The 16669-nt window shown below is 36.0% G+C and overlaps 1 protein-coding gene and 1 long non-coding RNA gene across 6 annotated transcripts in view; one reads left to right on the top strand and one right to left on the bottom strand.

The window, feature by feature from the left end:
• The window catches only part of LOC114284902 (putative disease resistance RPP13-like protein 1), a 30209-nt gene that overhangs the window by 1504 nt on the left and 12036 nt on the right, over nucleotides 1–16669 (bottom strand). Inside the window, exons 3-7 of one of the 5 annotated variants that reach the window (XM_082916842.1) lie at nucleotides 15380–15541; nucleotides 13963–14271; nucleotides 6692–13400; nucleotides 5592–6646; nucleotides 754–945 (exon numbers count right to left, since the gene is read on the bottom strand). In XM_082916842.1, the coding sequence (XP_082772968.1) occupies nucleotides 5637–6646; nucleotides 6692–10073 (4392 nt within the window). In that variant the 5' untranslated portion in view covers nucleotides 10074–13400; nucleotides 13963–14271; nucleotides 15380–15541 and the 3' untranslated portion in view covers nucleotides 754–945; nucleotides 5592–5636. Of the gene's footprint in view, nucleotides 1–753; nucleotides 946–5591; nucleotides 13401–13962; nucleotides 14782–15379; nucleotides 15542–16669 lie in introns of all 5 variants that reach the window. The other 4 variants (XM_082916840.1, XM_082916839.1, XM_082916841.1 and 1 more) reach the window with 4 other exon arrangements.
• Nucleotides 1472–1979, top strand: LOC145820603 (uncharacterized). The gene is made up of 2 exons (XR_014362482.1): nucleotides 1472–1702; nucleotides 1740–1979. It is a non-coding gene; the product is annotated as an uncharacterized LOC145820603 (long non-coding RNA).

The raw sequence follows: 16669 nt of genomic DNA, 5'->3' as shown, positions 1-16669 counted from the left end.
TAAACATCCACTGGTTCTGAATTGCTTAGGAGATTAAGCATACGAAATACATAACATGTTAACAATATACAAAAAATTAACAAACTGTATGTAATGTGCCCATTAAAAACTTTGATGTATAAGAATATAATTAATATTAAAATATCAACTAAAGCCAACAAGGCAACAAAGATTAATCAAATAATGTCGACTCACCCTCTGAGCAAAATGGGCAACATTTTCCTACTGATTTTCAAGGGGTAAAATAACAGGAAGATACTCTACTTGTACAATTTAATAAATGGCTTCAACTTTTTACAACATACAAGTTATTCAGTAACCAAAATTCTAATTATCATATAGTCAGGGACACATCATATAAATGCATATACATTTAAGTTGATGAATAATCAGTATTAATGATTTGCGAGAGTGAGTTAGTTATCAAAAGAAAAATAGCAAATTGGGGCATCACTATGACAACTTATATATATGAATTGCCACTTCACACACCATACTACCTAAAAATTTTATAAACAAAAATAGCGGGGAAAGCCAAACTCACTACATTTTTAGTATATGCAACTATAGAAAAATAAAAAATCACTCAACATACATCTATGAAATTGTGAAACTCTGAACATTCTAAACATGAGCTTTCCCAAAGCTATATTTCCCCTAAAGAAAATGATAGGCCATAGGTAAAGATATTACAAAAGTAAAGATATTACAAAAGACAACACCAAAACGGTTTCAACTAAAGAAAATTCTTACCAGGATTGGTCACAGTGTACATGGGGATAGCGAAAAATCACTAGATGGACAGGATATCCAAGGACAAATGCACCAAGTTGGAAAGAAATGAGAACTCTTCCATTTGTTGTGGTTCCCTCGGGAAATAAAAGCAGACGAGGAAATCTATCGGAATAAGCCTCTCTTTGTATTCAAATCGTTGAAAGCACATATCTGTTAAAATCCACCTACTCTCCACCTACTTCACCCACTTAAACCTACTCCACTAAACCTAACCCACTACACCACTACCACCTCCACTTCACCTACTCCTTACCTACTACACACTCACCCTCTTCTATATATAGGAATCATGAATCATTGTAATAAAGATCAATATATCAATCAATAATACATACAATTTATTCTCTCTCTCTTTCTCTATACATTATTTCTTACATGGTATCAGAGCTGGTTTAAAACCTAATATTTTCGCTTCCCCGGCGGGCGGCAACCTCACCTTAGCCGCCCGCCGGACCTCAACCTATTCCGCTGATAAAATCAACAAAGATTTGTGCAACTGTAGTCATGTGTAAGGCTGATGGAGAAGAATTCTTCACCTCATATGACGAGACAGTCTGGAACTGGAAACACTGCAACATTCTGCTCTGGAATTCTGCAGCAGCTAGATTATAGCTTGGTTGAGTGCCAAGCTTTGGTTCTTCCACCCACTCTTGAACTTGCCCAGCAAAGTGTGAAGGTTCATGCTTGTGTTGGAGGGACTAGTGTGCGCGAAGATCAGCGCATTCTCTCCAGTGGGGTTCATGTTGTTGTTGGTACTCCTGGTCGTGTGTTTGACATGTTGCGGAGACAATCACTTCGCCCTGTTTACATCAAAATGTTTGTCTTGGATGAACTGATGAAATGCTGTCACGAGGTTTTTAAAAATCAGATCTATGATATTTTCCAGTTGCTGCCACCCAAAATCCAGGTTGGGGTGTTCTCAGTTGCTGCCACCCAAAATCCAGGTTGGGGTGTTCTCTGCCACAATGCCACCAGAGGCTCTTGAAATCACCAGGAAATTCATGAATAAGCCTGGAAAGAGAAAAAGCTCATGCTAGGATTTGCGAAGTGATTCGCTGCAGGAATTTTGGCTTTGGATGAAACCCTTACCATACTCCACTCATTCTCTCCAACTGTTCTAACTTTTTATTTTTATTATTATTATTATTATATCAAATAATCAATGCACTCATGTTCCCCACTAACAGTGTCCACTTTTAACCCAAACCATTTTCAATCCATCATTTCTCCTTCACCTTTTGCACCCCACTCACCGACTCTCTCTCCACTTTATCACATGGGTTTGTCCCTCTCTCTCCTCCATTTGATTTCAAAAATCACTTATTTTTATTTATTTTTTCCAAGTCACTTTTCCTCTTTTTTAAATACCCCACTTTATTTTGAAACAATCGCACTGATGTTTTTCATATAATCCATCTATAAATATTTTTTATCTATTTTCTTTCTCCCTTGTTTTCTTTCATTTTCTTTTTATTTTTTCAACAAAACACTCCCAAAAAAAAAAAAAAAAAAAAAAAAAAAAAAAAAACATTTTACAAACTTGTCATTTCTTCATGCCGGGGATCAACCCCGATCAGCATTTTACACCATAAAAAAAATAATAATAATAAAAAAAACAATAAAAATAAAAAAAACACAAAACAAAACAAAACACAACCAACACAAATCGGAACAGTGGGATTTTTCTTCTCGCCTATTCTGCCGGTCTTTTCTTCTTGCCACCGTCTTGGGCGGCCCTTGCCGGTTTTGCCTCCGTGTTTCCCACTCCACTGGGCATGATCACTACTCCCTGCTCCTCCACTGCAGCATATGGCGGCCCTCCAAATCGGAACATAAAACTGGCCTTCCGCTTCAGCTCCTTGTTTTCCGCCTTTAGCACACTTATCTCTGCTCGCGCATCCTTATACATGCGTTGGAGCAGAGCCAGTTGGGCGTTTAACTGCTGCACCTCATTTGTCCTACTCTGCAGCCGGTTCGACAAATTTGTAACCGCAGTCATGGTTTCCACACATGACTTCAAGGTATACTGATTGGCCTCCACATCCGACTGCACCGCCATTTTTTGCTCCACCGACCGCATCGGAAAGTTCAACGGAGCAAAACCAGAGGTGTTTGGTTGAGGTTCACTGGCAACCGCACTAGTTATTTCTCTTGTGGACTCGTTCAGTTCTGGAAAGAGCGTGAGCAGACCACGGGAAGAGGAGGCCATGTTCTGGGTAGCTGGACGGGAAGAAGAGGCCATGTTGCTGAGTGTTTCAGAGACGGGTTGGTTACAGAGTATTACAGAGTTTCTTTCTCAGCAAAGGAAGAGTTGTTTTCAGAGAATTTTCAGAAGTTTTTTTGTCTGCCTCAGCCTCAGCATCAACCTTGGTTAAATAGCGAGGCAGCCACGCGTATCGCGTGCCTCTTGCCACCAGACGACAAAACGGGCGCGCAAGCCAAGGCGCCCACGTGCCTCGCCATCATGTCCGGCACACCTTTTGATGAATTGGGCACGCCTTTTGATGGCACACCTTTTGACAAAATTGGGCACACCTTTTGAGGGTGCAACTTCTACAACGGTCCGACATGACCCTATAAACTGTCCCGACATTAATTTCGGTTAGCTCCTTTATGGGTCCGACAAGACTCTGTAAACTGTCCCGACATAGATTCCGGTTAGTTTCTACAAGGGTCCGACAAGACTCTGTAAACTGTCCCGACATAGATTCCGGTTAGTTTCTACAAGGGTCCGACAAGACTCTGTAAACTGTCCCGACATTGATTCCGGTTAGCTCCTTTAAGGGTCCGACAAGACTCTGTAAACTGTCCCGACATTGATTCCGGTTAGCTCCTTCAAGGGTCCGACAAGACTCTGTAAACTGTCTCGACATTGATTGCGGTTAGTTTCTACAAGGGTCCAGCAAGACTCCGTAAACTGTCACAACAACTGTCACAACAGTGTCTGCTACAACGGTCCGACATGACCCCATAAACTGTCTTCTACATCGGTCTGACACCGCCATCCAGTGTCCTCTACACCGTTATGACACCACTCTACAGTGTCCTCTACATGGTTATGACACCCCCATACAGTGTCCTCTACAACGTTATGACACCACCATCCAGTGTCTTCACCAATGGTCTGACACGACCATACAGTGTCTCTTATCCTCTTTTATTTTTATGTATTTTCTTGTTTTGTTACTCTCTCCAAACTCAAGTTGGTTAGTTCCTATCCCCCTTGAGTTTGCGGGGGCTGTTAAAATCCACCTACTCTCCACCTACTTCACCCACTTAAACCTACTCCACTAAACCTAACCCACTACACCACTACCACCTCCACTTCACCTACTCCTTACCTACTACACACTCACCCTCTTCTATATATAGGAATCATGAATCATTGTAATAAAGATCAATATATCAATCAATAATACATACAATTTATTCTCTCTCTCTTTCTCTATACATTATTTCTTACAATATCTGTATCAAATAATCCCTTATAGATTGATAAAACTTAATGCTATGAATTCTTTTCATACAAAAAATGTAACAACTCCAAGTATACAATTAAAATTGTTATCAATTTCCATATTCATTAGAATAGCTCACCAAAATGAAATTTGGACACCCGATATGTGTATATTTGTCTATAACCTTTTAAGTTTGCTCTTCCAACAACAAAAAAATTGTTTAATTTTTCTAAGCATTTGCAAACTACTTACATAATTTCACAGCATTTCATTCTCTTTCCTTTTCTTTTCTTTTTTTTAACATTACCCTCATTTGACCGGCCAAAAAATTCCCCCTTCAACAAGAATTTGTATCAGCTTAATCATGTTCGATCTGACTTTTCCCTAGTCACTAGACAGGCAACAACTTAACAAATACAAAAATAATTTATTAATGACTAGCACAGAAAACCCAAAAAACTAAGGTTTGGTTTTCACAATCAATTTTGAAAGATAATTTTCTAAAAATTTGTTTGGTTGTATATTCTAAAAATATTTTTTAGAAATTTGAAAATTCAAAACTCATTTAGTTTTTAGAAATTGAAATAATTTTTAAAACTTTGTTTGGTTTTGGCTTTTTCAAAAATAGTTTTTAAGTTTCAATCCATATTTTATTGTTTTCAGTGAACTTTTTAAGTATTTTAATTAATATTTATTATTTTTTAAGTTTTTAGATCTATTCAATCTAAATACACCTAAAACATATAAAATTTATGAAAAAAATCTTTTAAAAAATCACTAAATATTTAATACATTTTCGTATTTATTTTGTATTTATTAAAATTTTTAAAGAATTTTTTAATTTTTTCAAAAATTTTAAGTATACGTAGATTAGATGCATCTAAAAAATAAAAAAAATAAAAAAAAACAAATTAGCCAATATATTAAAAAAATACGAATTAAAAATTTTAAAACTATTTTTGAAAACTCCAAAACCAAACAAAATTTTTAAAATTATTTATTTATTCCATAATGGTCCTTTGAATTTAAATTTAACATATTTTTTTTATTATTTTCAAAAATATTTTTTATTAATTCAAAATACAAATTCATTTTGTTTTAAATTTTTATATGAATTTGCAAATAACTTCCTCATCCAAAAAAACGCGATTAACTTGAAAATATAATGTACTGCATACTTCAGGGATCCCTCGTTCAAAAAAAATTTGAAAATCTATAAGCAAAAACAGTTATGATTTTTCATATGATTTTCTATTTTTGAAAAAATATTTAATTTTTAAAATCTGAAAATATTTTTCAAATATTTATATTTATCACATTAGTTTCTGTTTTTGATACCTGCCAATTTGACTGCTTGTATTGCGGTGGGAATCTCCACACGGTTTAGAACTCAGTAAGATAAGAATCATCAACGCAGACTGCAGGAATGTGAGCTAAGTGGGGCAAATATTTGCCTTTCCCATTTTCACACTTCCCTGTTAGTCTCGGACAACTCTCAATCCACAATTCATTAAGTGAGGGAGGCAGCCTTTGCACTGGTAAAGATTTGAGCCTAGGGCAATCCCTGATCCAAAGTTGTTCAAGAGAGGCGAGGTTTTGAAACAACTTAGAAGATAGTTTCTCCAGATTTCGGAAACCCTTCATTTGAAGAAATATCAGAGAGGTGGGCAGCAACTTCCCATCTATCGGAAAGCTGGAACCCATCGGATGTTCTTCTTCTTTGCCTTCAATCAACAGTCTTCTAAGAGAGGATAAACTGTGCAAACCAATCTTCTTGAAGTTGTTGTTCCATTGTGAAATATCCATCTCCAGCTCTTCAAGAGAAGTGAGGTAGTTGATGCTCTGCAATCCGTGTGGTAGGGCCTTCAGTTTTTTGCATCCCCTGATATTCAATTTTGTCAGATTTGTTGTGGAGTGGAACCATCCTTCCGGAATGCACTCCAAATTCTTACAACCAAACAAGATCAATTGACTGAGATTCCTGAGATTAGGAAGGGCATCTGGCAAGTATTTGAGCCCATCACAATCAACGATCCAAACAGACTCAAGAGATGGACAGTTAATTTCCATCCCCTCTTCTACTAGCAGTGCCTCCAACTTTTCACACCACCCAATATCAAGGCTTTTGAGTGTGGGTGGTAGCCCCCCACCTCTGCACGATATCAAGCATGTGAGGGATGGACAACTCCAAACCTGTAACACTTCAAGATTATTGTCATTAATCTGCGTTATACACCCGAATAAGGATTGCAGAGCCTCACAATCACGTATGTCGAGATTTTTCAGCGTGCTGGGAAAACCTGTCTCCGGAAAAGAGCCGAGACTTGGACACTTAGAGACATACAACTCTCGAAGAAAAGTGAAGGTATGTAGCAGCCGTGGCAGTTTATCCAGCACCTTTTCACAATTAATTATTGTTAGATGCTCAAGCCTCACTATGCTAGGGAGTCCCTCTTGTTGTTGTTGCTGATGTTGCCCTTCATTTTCTTCATCCTCATCTTCTTCAAACAATGAAACTAGCTGGGGGCAGTCTTTAATTTCCAAACGTCGGAATGCAGGGAGGCTGTGTTGCACTCTCGCCTCATTCTTCCAGAGTGTCTTGAGTTCTTTACACCTTCTAATGTTCAATTCCTCGACTTGCATCAGCCCATGAGTAACCCATTCTTCTTCAAACAACGAAACAAGCTGGGGGCAGTCTTCAATTCTCAAACGTCGGAATGCAGGGAGGCTGTGTTGCACTCTCGCCTCATTCTTCCACAGTGTCTTGAGTTCTTCACACCTTCTAATGTTCAATTCCTCGACTTCCATCAGCCCATGAGTAACCCATTTCGGCAAGAGCTCGAGTTTCTTAATCATCCCAATGCTCAAGGCAGTTATTGAACTCGGATGCTTAGACTTTGCATTTGCCGATATCACTTCATCATCAACCATACTCCTCATCTCAAGGACCGCTTCAAGGCTTGTTAGAGGAACGTCATTCATAGCTATCGAGGTGAGTGACGGGAGGCTAATGCTGGAACCTTCAACTAGGAATTGTGGGCACTCTGAAATCTCTAGATTATTCAAACAACGTAGATCCTTGGGCATCATCCCGCAGAGTTTGGGGCAGTCCCTAATCTTTAGATTATTCAAACAAGGTAGATCACTTGGCAACATTCCAACAAGCTTAGGACAATTTTCAATGGAGAGCTCACTAACATGAGTAAATGGTTGAACTTCCTTATCATCTTCAAAAGTATACCAGTACTCCCATTCCGGCATATCCTCAAAGCTGAGAGTCTGCAGTAATTGAAAAGGTTTGGCACCACCCTGCCCATAAAACTCACGACCGACATGCTTTAGTACACTCATTCCTTTAATGTAAAGCTTTTTGAGGGAGGGTAGTTGTCCAAGTGGTGGCAAGGATGCACAATTTCCACAATTATCTAAACTTACGTCAACCATATTGGAGAACAGAGAATCTCCTATCCAAGTTGGAAATCTTGTACCAAGGTAGCCTTTGATATGGAGCTCTTTTAAATTCTTGTGAGGTTGTAGCTTGTCAAGCACTTCTGTTTCAACTCTTCTATCTTGTGAATCATTTGAGTTAACACTCCATTCCATTGATAACACATATAACCCCTTCTTATCATTTAAATTCGCCTCCCTTGCATCTAATGGAACCACCACGTTCTGTAACCCAGATAGGCAAAGCTTCCCCCGAAGATAAATTAAATTCCCCAACTCTCTTAACTGATGACCACTGTTTTTAGTAACAATAAAATTGGATAGTGTTTGAAGACTAACCAACTTACCTATTCCCAGTGGCATTTCTTCTAAGGAATGTGCATTTGTAGTATCGAGATGACGTAGATCAATTAGGTTTCCCAAGTCTGTTGGCAACTTTTTCAGTACTCCACATTCTCTTAGCATCAATGTTTGTAGATTGTAGAGAGAGCCTACTGATTCAGGTAATTCTTCAATGGAGGTGTGGGATAGGTTAAGATACCGCAAATGTTTCAAATCTCCAACCGAATTTGGAAGTTTTGTGATGACATAGCTACTCATATTGAGCACCCTCAAGCATCTTAGCTTCGGCAATAGATTACGGGGAACATTGCTTGCCAAAAAAAAATTTGAATTAGATTTTAAGGAAAGTGGTAAGAAGGTCCGTAAATGCGTGGCTTCGTCAAAGATCTCAAATTTTTTCATACCCTCATGGTACTCCTGCAAGTAAGATGAATGCCGAGCTTTCTTTATATTTTTGCACTGCTCTTGATATTCCAATCTATCCTCCAATCTAAAACAAGTATCTCTTGCAACTGCTTGAGCCAAATCATTGATGAGGTCGTGCATCACAAATTTAGAGCTTTTACCAGTACTTGATGGTTGGAAAAAAGACCTTGACAACAATTCCCGAAAATACTCACCTCCTATATCTTCCATTTGTTTCTCTCTTTTTGGCTGAATGAAACCCTCTGCCATCCACAACAAGACTATCTCCTCTTCCTCAAATTCATAGTCCTTGGGTATTATTGAGCAGTATGCAAAACACTGCTTCAAATGCGAAGGGAGATGATGGTAACTTAATCTCAAAGCTAGAAGGATGTCACTTTCTTCGTGTGATAAATCCCATATTTTATTACACAATACATCTACCCATTCCTCATCTCGTTCTTTGCAACGTAGAAGGGCACCGAGTGTCTTAGCAGCCAGGGGCAAACCTTTGCATTTCTCCACAATTTCCTTACCTATTGACACCAAATTTGGATTTGCATCAATACTTATATGCTCAAAGGCATGTTGTGCAAACAACCACCAACAATCTTCATTTGATAGGACCTCAATGTCATGAAGTTCAACAGCTCCCATCATTCTTGCAACATCTCTGTTACGTGTAGTCACCACGACTTTACTCCCTTGGGCTCCATCACTGAAAGGTTTTTTCAAAACATTCCAGTCACTGTATTTTTTGTTCCAGACATCGTCTAAAACAATTAAGAACTTCCTTCCAGCCAAAGCCTTCTGCAATTGAACTTGAGCTTGATCCAAGTTATTAAAACTACATGTTTGGGAAGTCACTGAATCATAAATAGCTTTTGTTATTCTCAGAATGTCAAACTCATCTGATACACAAGCCCATGCTTTCAAATCGAAATGCTCCTTCACAGTTTCATCCTTGTACACCATCTGAGCTAGGGTGGTCTTGCCAATCCCACCCATACCCACAATGGGAATTACACCAACGTTGCTATGACTTGGTTCATCCCCCTTTACGAGCAACTCAATTATCTTACTCTGATCGTGTTCTCGGCCGTAAACACGAGGCTCATCAATTATAGATGTAGAGTCTGGTCTTTGCCAAGTCTTCGTGGGTGTGGTGGGTCCAACAGTCTTAACCAAATTAAGTTTCGAACATTGTTCAAAACTATTGTGCAATCTAGTATTAATCTCCTCAATCTTGGACTTCATTTTGAAATTAAAGATAACATCTGTCGGCTTGAAATTAGGGATGAGGTTCCATACCTTGCTGGAACTAGCTTGGGACGGCTTTGCCTTGAGCTTGTGTCGCAAAGCTTCGGTGGCGAACTCATCCACTAAATCATCCAAATCATATGCCAGATCCTGGAGATCATCGAGCCACAGGTTCACGGCTCGATCAGTCAGTTGCTTGTCCTCGGCGTCAATCAGAAGAGCTTCAATTTGAGACAGCATATTGGTCCAATTGGTCAGCTGGGCACCAATACCTTCAAAGGTTGGTAATTTGGAGGAGGCAAAAGAGGTCATCTTCTGAAACAGCAATTTGACGAAGCCAGAGAGAAAGATCTCTGCTATAGGCATTGTTTCCGATTACAGAAGGAAAAGAAAAAACCAACAGATCAGAAGCGAAGCAAAGCAAAGAGGTGGTTGACTTTTTTTCAGTGAAAAAAATGCTTTTGCAGTCTCAAAAATGGCTATATTTTTGTGATGAGAAGAAGAAATTGAGTGCTGAGAATAAGTCAAAAATGGAGTCTCCTTTCATTGGCCTCCTGTCTCTCTGCGAAAACAGCATATAAATTAAAAAATAAAAATAAAAGAATCCAAATATAATATTGTTAGTAAAAGAACCCAATCACGTTCTCCTGTCTCTCTGCGAAAACAACATATAAATTAAAAAATAAAAATAAAAGAACCAAATATAATATTGATAGTAGAAGAACCCAATCACGTTTGTTAATATGTTTTAAAATGAATTCATCTCTATCATGGTTTTTCTCAGTTGGTAGAGGGTGGCTTAGAAGTTTTCCCATCTTTAACCAACAGTTTTGGGATTTGGTTTATACGTTTTCAATTTTGTTGGAATTTGATTTTTTTGAATGTGATTTTTTTGTTACTATTGTTGAATATCGTTAGTCCCTATAATTTGTTTTAAATTTTATTTTGGTCCTTCTAATTTTGCACTTAATTTTTTATGTTTCAATTGTTAACAACATTTGACAGAGAGACCATCTTGTAACAAAATTTAAAATGTAAAGACTAAAATGTTCAAATTAAAATTACAATGACTAAAATGACACTTTACTTAAATTACAGAAACCAATAATTTAATTTATAGTTTAATTAAATTTTTTCTCCCTTTTGGACGAGTATTCTAACATGAATAATGTAGAGTGATAGTCTAAAAACACTAAATAATGGGAAATTTAAAATATAAAATGATCGGTTTAGATTATCAGAATGAAACTCGTAGCAAACTCCATGTGTCTAAACAACACTTTTCAATCTAGATCGAGAACTAAATTTTTTATTATTATTATATTTGTGAATATTGGCCTCACAATCATAAAAACAAAATTCTTTTGTACTGTAGTTTTTTATTTTTATTTTTTGGCCTTGATTTGATTTTGTTGTTTGTTTTATTTTCTTGTCTTGGGTTGCAAGCTGATAGCTTGCCAACGGGCAGCCTTGGATTTTCCCTGGAATCAAGGTAGGAAAAGTGGTTATGTTTATTGGATAAATTAAATTGGTAATTTTGTATTTTGACTAATATATCATTTTGATTCTCACATTTTTAATTGATTTAATTTTGATTTTAATTTTAAATTTTGCACTATTTTGATTGAATTAATAACGTTAATTAGTGTTTTTGAAATAAATCCTTAATGAGATGATAGAGATTGACTCACTTAGTTAAGAAAATTTATAATTTTGTTCCTGAAACCATAACTCATGCTACTTATGTGCGCACTTCTCATAATTTAAAAAAGAGTTAATTACACTAATAGTCCCTATAGTTTGTGACTTGTGTCACTTTGAGTCCTAACTTTTCAATTGTAACACATTTAACCTTGAATTTTGAATCTTGTTCCAAATAAGGAAAATTAAAAATATTATTAGATTTTTCAAGGGTAAAATCGTCAATTTGATAAAATATAAATTAATTTGACAAAAATAAAAGTCAAAAAAATATTTTTAATTTTTTTAAAATTATTTTTATCCACCAATGATAAAATTATGTAAAATTAATAAAAATTACATGATTAATTTTTTTAAATTAATTTTACATGATCATCATCCAAATACATAATAAAAATTAATTTGATAAAAAAATAAATAAATGTCTAAAAGATTTATCAATTTTACATAATTTTATTTTTAATAGGTAGAAATAATTTTTAAAAATTCAAAAATATTTGTTTGACATTTATTTTTGTCAAATTAGATTATATTTTATCAAATTGACAATTTTACCCTTAAAAATCTAATTATATATTCAATTGTCCTTATTTGAAACAAGATTCAAAATTCAGAGTTAAATATGTCACAGTTAAAAAGTCGGGATCAAAGTGACACAAACTCCAAACTATAGAGATTGTTTGTGTAATTTGCCCTTTAAAAAAAAAAAAAGTTAATGATTACGGTCAATTAAATTAAATTGTGACAATAAAAAATTTAATATTAAAATTGAATTAATTAAAATTACAAAGGTGGAAATGACAATAAAGCCAAACTATAAAAACTGTGATAAAAATTTGCTCATATTTATTTTCTTATTGTAATGAATCTCAAAGGCATAATTTTAAAATTTTGAGAAAGATCAAAGGGTATACAATTTTTTGCCCTTTTGAAACCCAGTCCAGCCCAAACTTGTTGGGCTTTTACCCAAACAAGGCTCAAATCCCAAACGAGTCAGCCCAAATGAGAATGGGTTTGGAATTGGGTCTTAAATTTGAAACTCAATCCGACCCAACCTCATTGGGCTTTTACCTAAACCAAGCCCAAATCCTGGACACATCAGTTGAAATGAGACTTAGGGCTAGAATTGGGCTTTGAAATTGAAACCCAACCCAGCCCAAGCTCATTGGGCTTTTATCTAAACAAAGCCCAAATTCTAGACTGGCCAGCCCAAGTGAGACTAGGCCATGAATTTAAAACCCAACCTGGCCAAGCTCATTGGGATTTTACTCAAATAAAGACCAAATCCTAGACAGGCCCGCCCAAATTAGACAGAGCCTAGAATTAGACCTTGAACTTGAAACCAAACCAGGCCCAAGCTCATTCGCCGTTACACAAATAAAGCCCAAATCCTAGACATGCCTGCACAAGTGAGATTGGGCCTTGAATTTGAAACCCAACCCAGCTCAGCCCAGCCACAAAAAATTATAATAAAAAAAAAAAGTGAAGAAAAATTATTTAAAAAAAGACTGAAATCTTGGGCTACTTACCCAAAAAAAAAAATCTTGGACTAAGCCTGGAGGCCAGGCCACGAGCCCATAGAGGGAGCCTATTTTGGCCCACTCAACAGTCCACCATGCGAGCTCACCTAGGCTTAAGGTTTCGGCCCGCAACCCAATGAAAGAGGCTTCACACATTTTCAACTTTTTACACCAAACAAGCCCATTATCATGCTGCAGAAGAATGGACAATAAAATAATTGCGTTGATCTCTCCCATGAGCAAAAATGAACCCCTTTCGGGTTTTAGGTTTGCCTTAATAACCATTTGAAACATGATGACTCACTTGAAAGAAGAAAATAAATAAATCAGTTTGATTTACTTTCAAATTTTAAATTTCTTATCAAAATCTTAGCGCACACAATATTTTATCCTTTACTTTCACACCAATTCGTGCGGCAAACTGGTTGATGTCGGTCCTATTTTGCTGCTTTGTAGTCCTAAGAATTGAGACCTGCATAAAAATAAATGAATAAAACAAATAAGTTTCGTATAAGTAAAAATTAAACACATTATTAAGTAAAAAATTAAACACATAATTAGGTTTGAATTGCAGCATGCTTGCTCGTTTCATGTATTCCGCAAAAAAATAGATAAATGTAAACCAACATAATATAACATGATATGGACACAAAAAGGCCAAAAAAGGAAGAACCGAACAGGACAAACTACAAACTGTTATATGTCACCATTACAATTATGACTGATACAAAAATGAACAATTTAAATACGAAATGCCAATCTCTTGTAGTCAGTTTATGATATGCTCTTATATAAAATATTTGTACAATTATAAAACAAGAAATTATTAAATATAACAAACGTTAACGAACATTTCACACCTAATTAATACACAATGTATTAGTTTACTCTCAATGAAATGATTCATCATTAAATGTCATCTGCAGAGATCAACTGAACTCAATGTGATCTTAAAATTTGATCTAAATATATCAATTAAAGAAGAAAATTCATATGCTAGGCTTTGAAATATTACTTAAAACATATTATAATACCTTAGGCCGCCCCATAGAGCTTCCAAAATAACCCATTCCAACAGACAGGGAATTGTAGGCTGCTGCAATCTCTATAGCTTTCAGCTTAGGTGAAGTCCCAAGAAGCTAAATAGGAAACAAACGAATAATAAGTCATTTTTTTTCCTTAAAAAAAACCATTAAGGTTGAGGGTCGGTAGCTCCCACTGATATAAGAGCCTCGGCTTGATCAACTAGAGTTCCAGCACTTTTATCAGTACCGTGTTGGCTACTATCTTACATAACAGAGCGTAAAACTTTCATGCAAGCAGAGCCCAAACCAGCCAGCGACCTGTGCAACAAAAATAATAACCATGTTAGATTCACAAGTTGCGGGGTATACATAAATGGAAACAAAGAATATGATTTTTGTAGGTTTAACACAAAAATAAATAATGAAAACTAAATACATAGAAGAAAGCACTAAACTAGGCAAAAATCACAAAAACACGAAGACGTTTACAAAAATATCCCAGTATCAAACTAGCCTCATACCAAGAAAATATAATGTTCCTTATAGTAAAAGATAAATTAAAATTGAACGTTTCTAAGATACAATTTTCTTTTTGTTTTTTTTTTATTCTGTTAGTTATACTTCCCAAAATAAAATAAAATGACATTTTTGAATAACGAGGATACATATAAGTGATGATGAGACATAGCACTCCCGCGCAGCAAATCCTTTCATTAAATACTCTCCAGCACCACTAGCGCAACCAACTATAAATGGAGCCCCAAACGGGCCTTTTAAGGATGCCTAACAATCGGAGCCATACATTGCTAATCCCACACGTCCACTTATCTGTTGAAAATATTTGAAGAATAAATTTCAAGTTTAACTGAATAATGATCCATTTTAGAAATGATGTCATGCAAATTTCCACTTTTAGGTGTGAATTGTGATCAACAAAGGCATCGAATCTAAATAAAAGATAAGCCAGAAAAGCATTGAAAATGAAAATGATGCCAAATAGGCCCTTAGAAACTTGGTTAACTTCATCAAATGAACTGGCTACCCAATAACCACTTCAAGGTTTCATTCACTACCAAGAAAAGCATTTCTTTTGTGTGGTTGTTGGGAACTTGGAAGGGCAAAATGTCATAGTGGAACTGATTTTTTTTTTAAAAAAAATATCAAAGCCTCTGAAAACCCCCTCCTCTCTCTCTCTCTCTCTTTCACACACACACAACTTCATACACCAAAGCCCCTACCAAACTGTCAATGGCCACCAATCAACTCCTCCCACAGAACACCAATTCGACCACCATCACCATACTTGGGTTAATTAAATAAGAACAGTAGAAAAATAATGATACAATTTAAGGAATTGAGACAAATAATATAGAAACTCTTTGCATATATAACAAGAAAATGCCACAAAAACAAAGCAGATAATCACCTTCAGTGCAATGCCACGACTTGAAGCTCCAGATGCTATATGTCCTTTAGTGTCAACACAAATAACCCCAACCGTCCATAATGCAGTCATCTTCTGGCACATTCAACGTACATAATTGACCATGATCCCCGTTTGCCTTCAAATGATCATATGGTAGAACTTCTGTTTGTGGAACACATGCAAAAACATTCATAAATTCAAAACAAACTTTAATAAAACAGCACAACCATAAAATACAAAGAGAGAAGATAAAGTAATTGACATACTCATCACTGCAACATATTTAATTGTGAATACCAAAAAAAACCAATTGACATATTTAGCATGAACATCCTTTTCTCTCAAAACATATTTTCATGAAACAAGTAATTGACATATTCAGCAATGGTAAATTACACTTTAACCCCCTCAACTATTGTCCCATATCACTTTACCCCCTGAACTAAATATTGTAACACTTAACCCCCTCATCTACTAATTTTTTAAAATTTATTTGGAAGTGCTCTTCTACTTCGTTTTTTTTTTTTTTTTTTTTTTAAACTGATGAAATAGAACATAATTTAATGTACATAAATACAAGTGGGTAACAGGATTATCCGCAAGAGGATCCATGTCTGTATCGAGCATGTTCAGCATTCAAGGTGCACCGAGGACTTCAAATTGAGGAAAAAGAACAATGATAAACTGAAGGCAGAGGCCAAGGCCAGAGGTGAAGTCATAAGCACAAAAAGGCAGCCAGAGGGCCCTAAACCTGGTTTCATGGTGGAAGGTGCCACCTTGGAAACTGTTATGCCGATACCCTATGACGCGGTGAATGATCTTAAGGGCGGCAACTAGGGCTGTTTGTTGTTGCATTATGTCATGCTTATTAAAATTAATATTGCATGGAAGTTTTTTGTTTTTAGTAAATTTTTTGAATATTTTAAGTTATTTTTATTTTTTAGATACACATAATTTTTTTTGAGCAATATACATAATTTAGATACATTTTGTTATTTGTTTTTAAAAAAATTAACCAAATTCAAAAAATACAAAAAAAATGAAAATTTAGTATATTCTTGTATTTTTTTTATGTATTCAATGAATTTTTAAAAGAGCAATGCTTGGTAGCCCGAATATGAGGTTGGCTTGAATGGCCCGAAATTCACCTTGCCGGTCGTCTGGGAGGACATCCAGGTGGTCTTCCGGCGAGAAGGTTGACAACTGTGGTCAACAAAGGTGACAACCACGGTAGACAATCTTTCACCCGGTCGTCGGGGTTGAGAGAAAATCGATTGAGATGGTTTGGTC

Source organism: Camellia sinensis, chromosome 2 (genome assembly GCF_055761805.1).
Source record: "Camellia sinensis isolate YWXY chromosome 2, ASM5576180v1, whole genome shotgun sequence".
Classification (NCBI taxonomy): domain Eukaryota; kingdom Viridiplantae; phylum Streptophyta; class Magnoliopsida; order Ericales; family Theaceae; genus Camellia; species Camellia sinensis.
The sequence above is the reverse complement of the archived record's forward strand: the minus strand, read 5'-3'. Positions and strand labels throughout refer to the sequence as shown.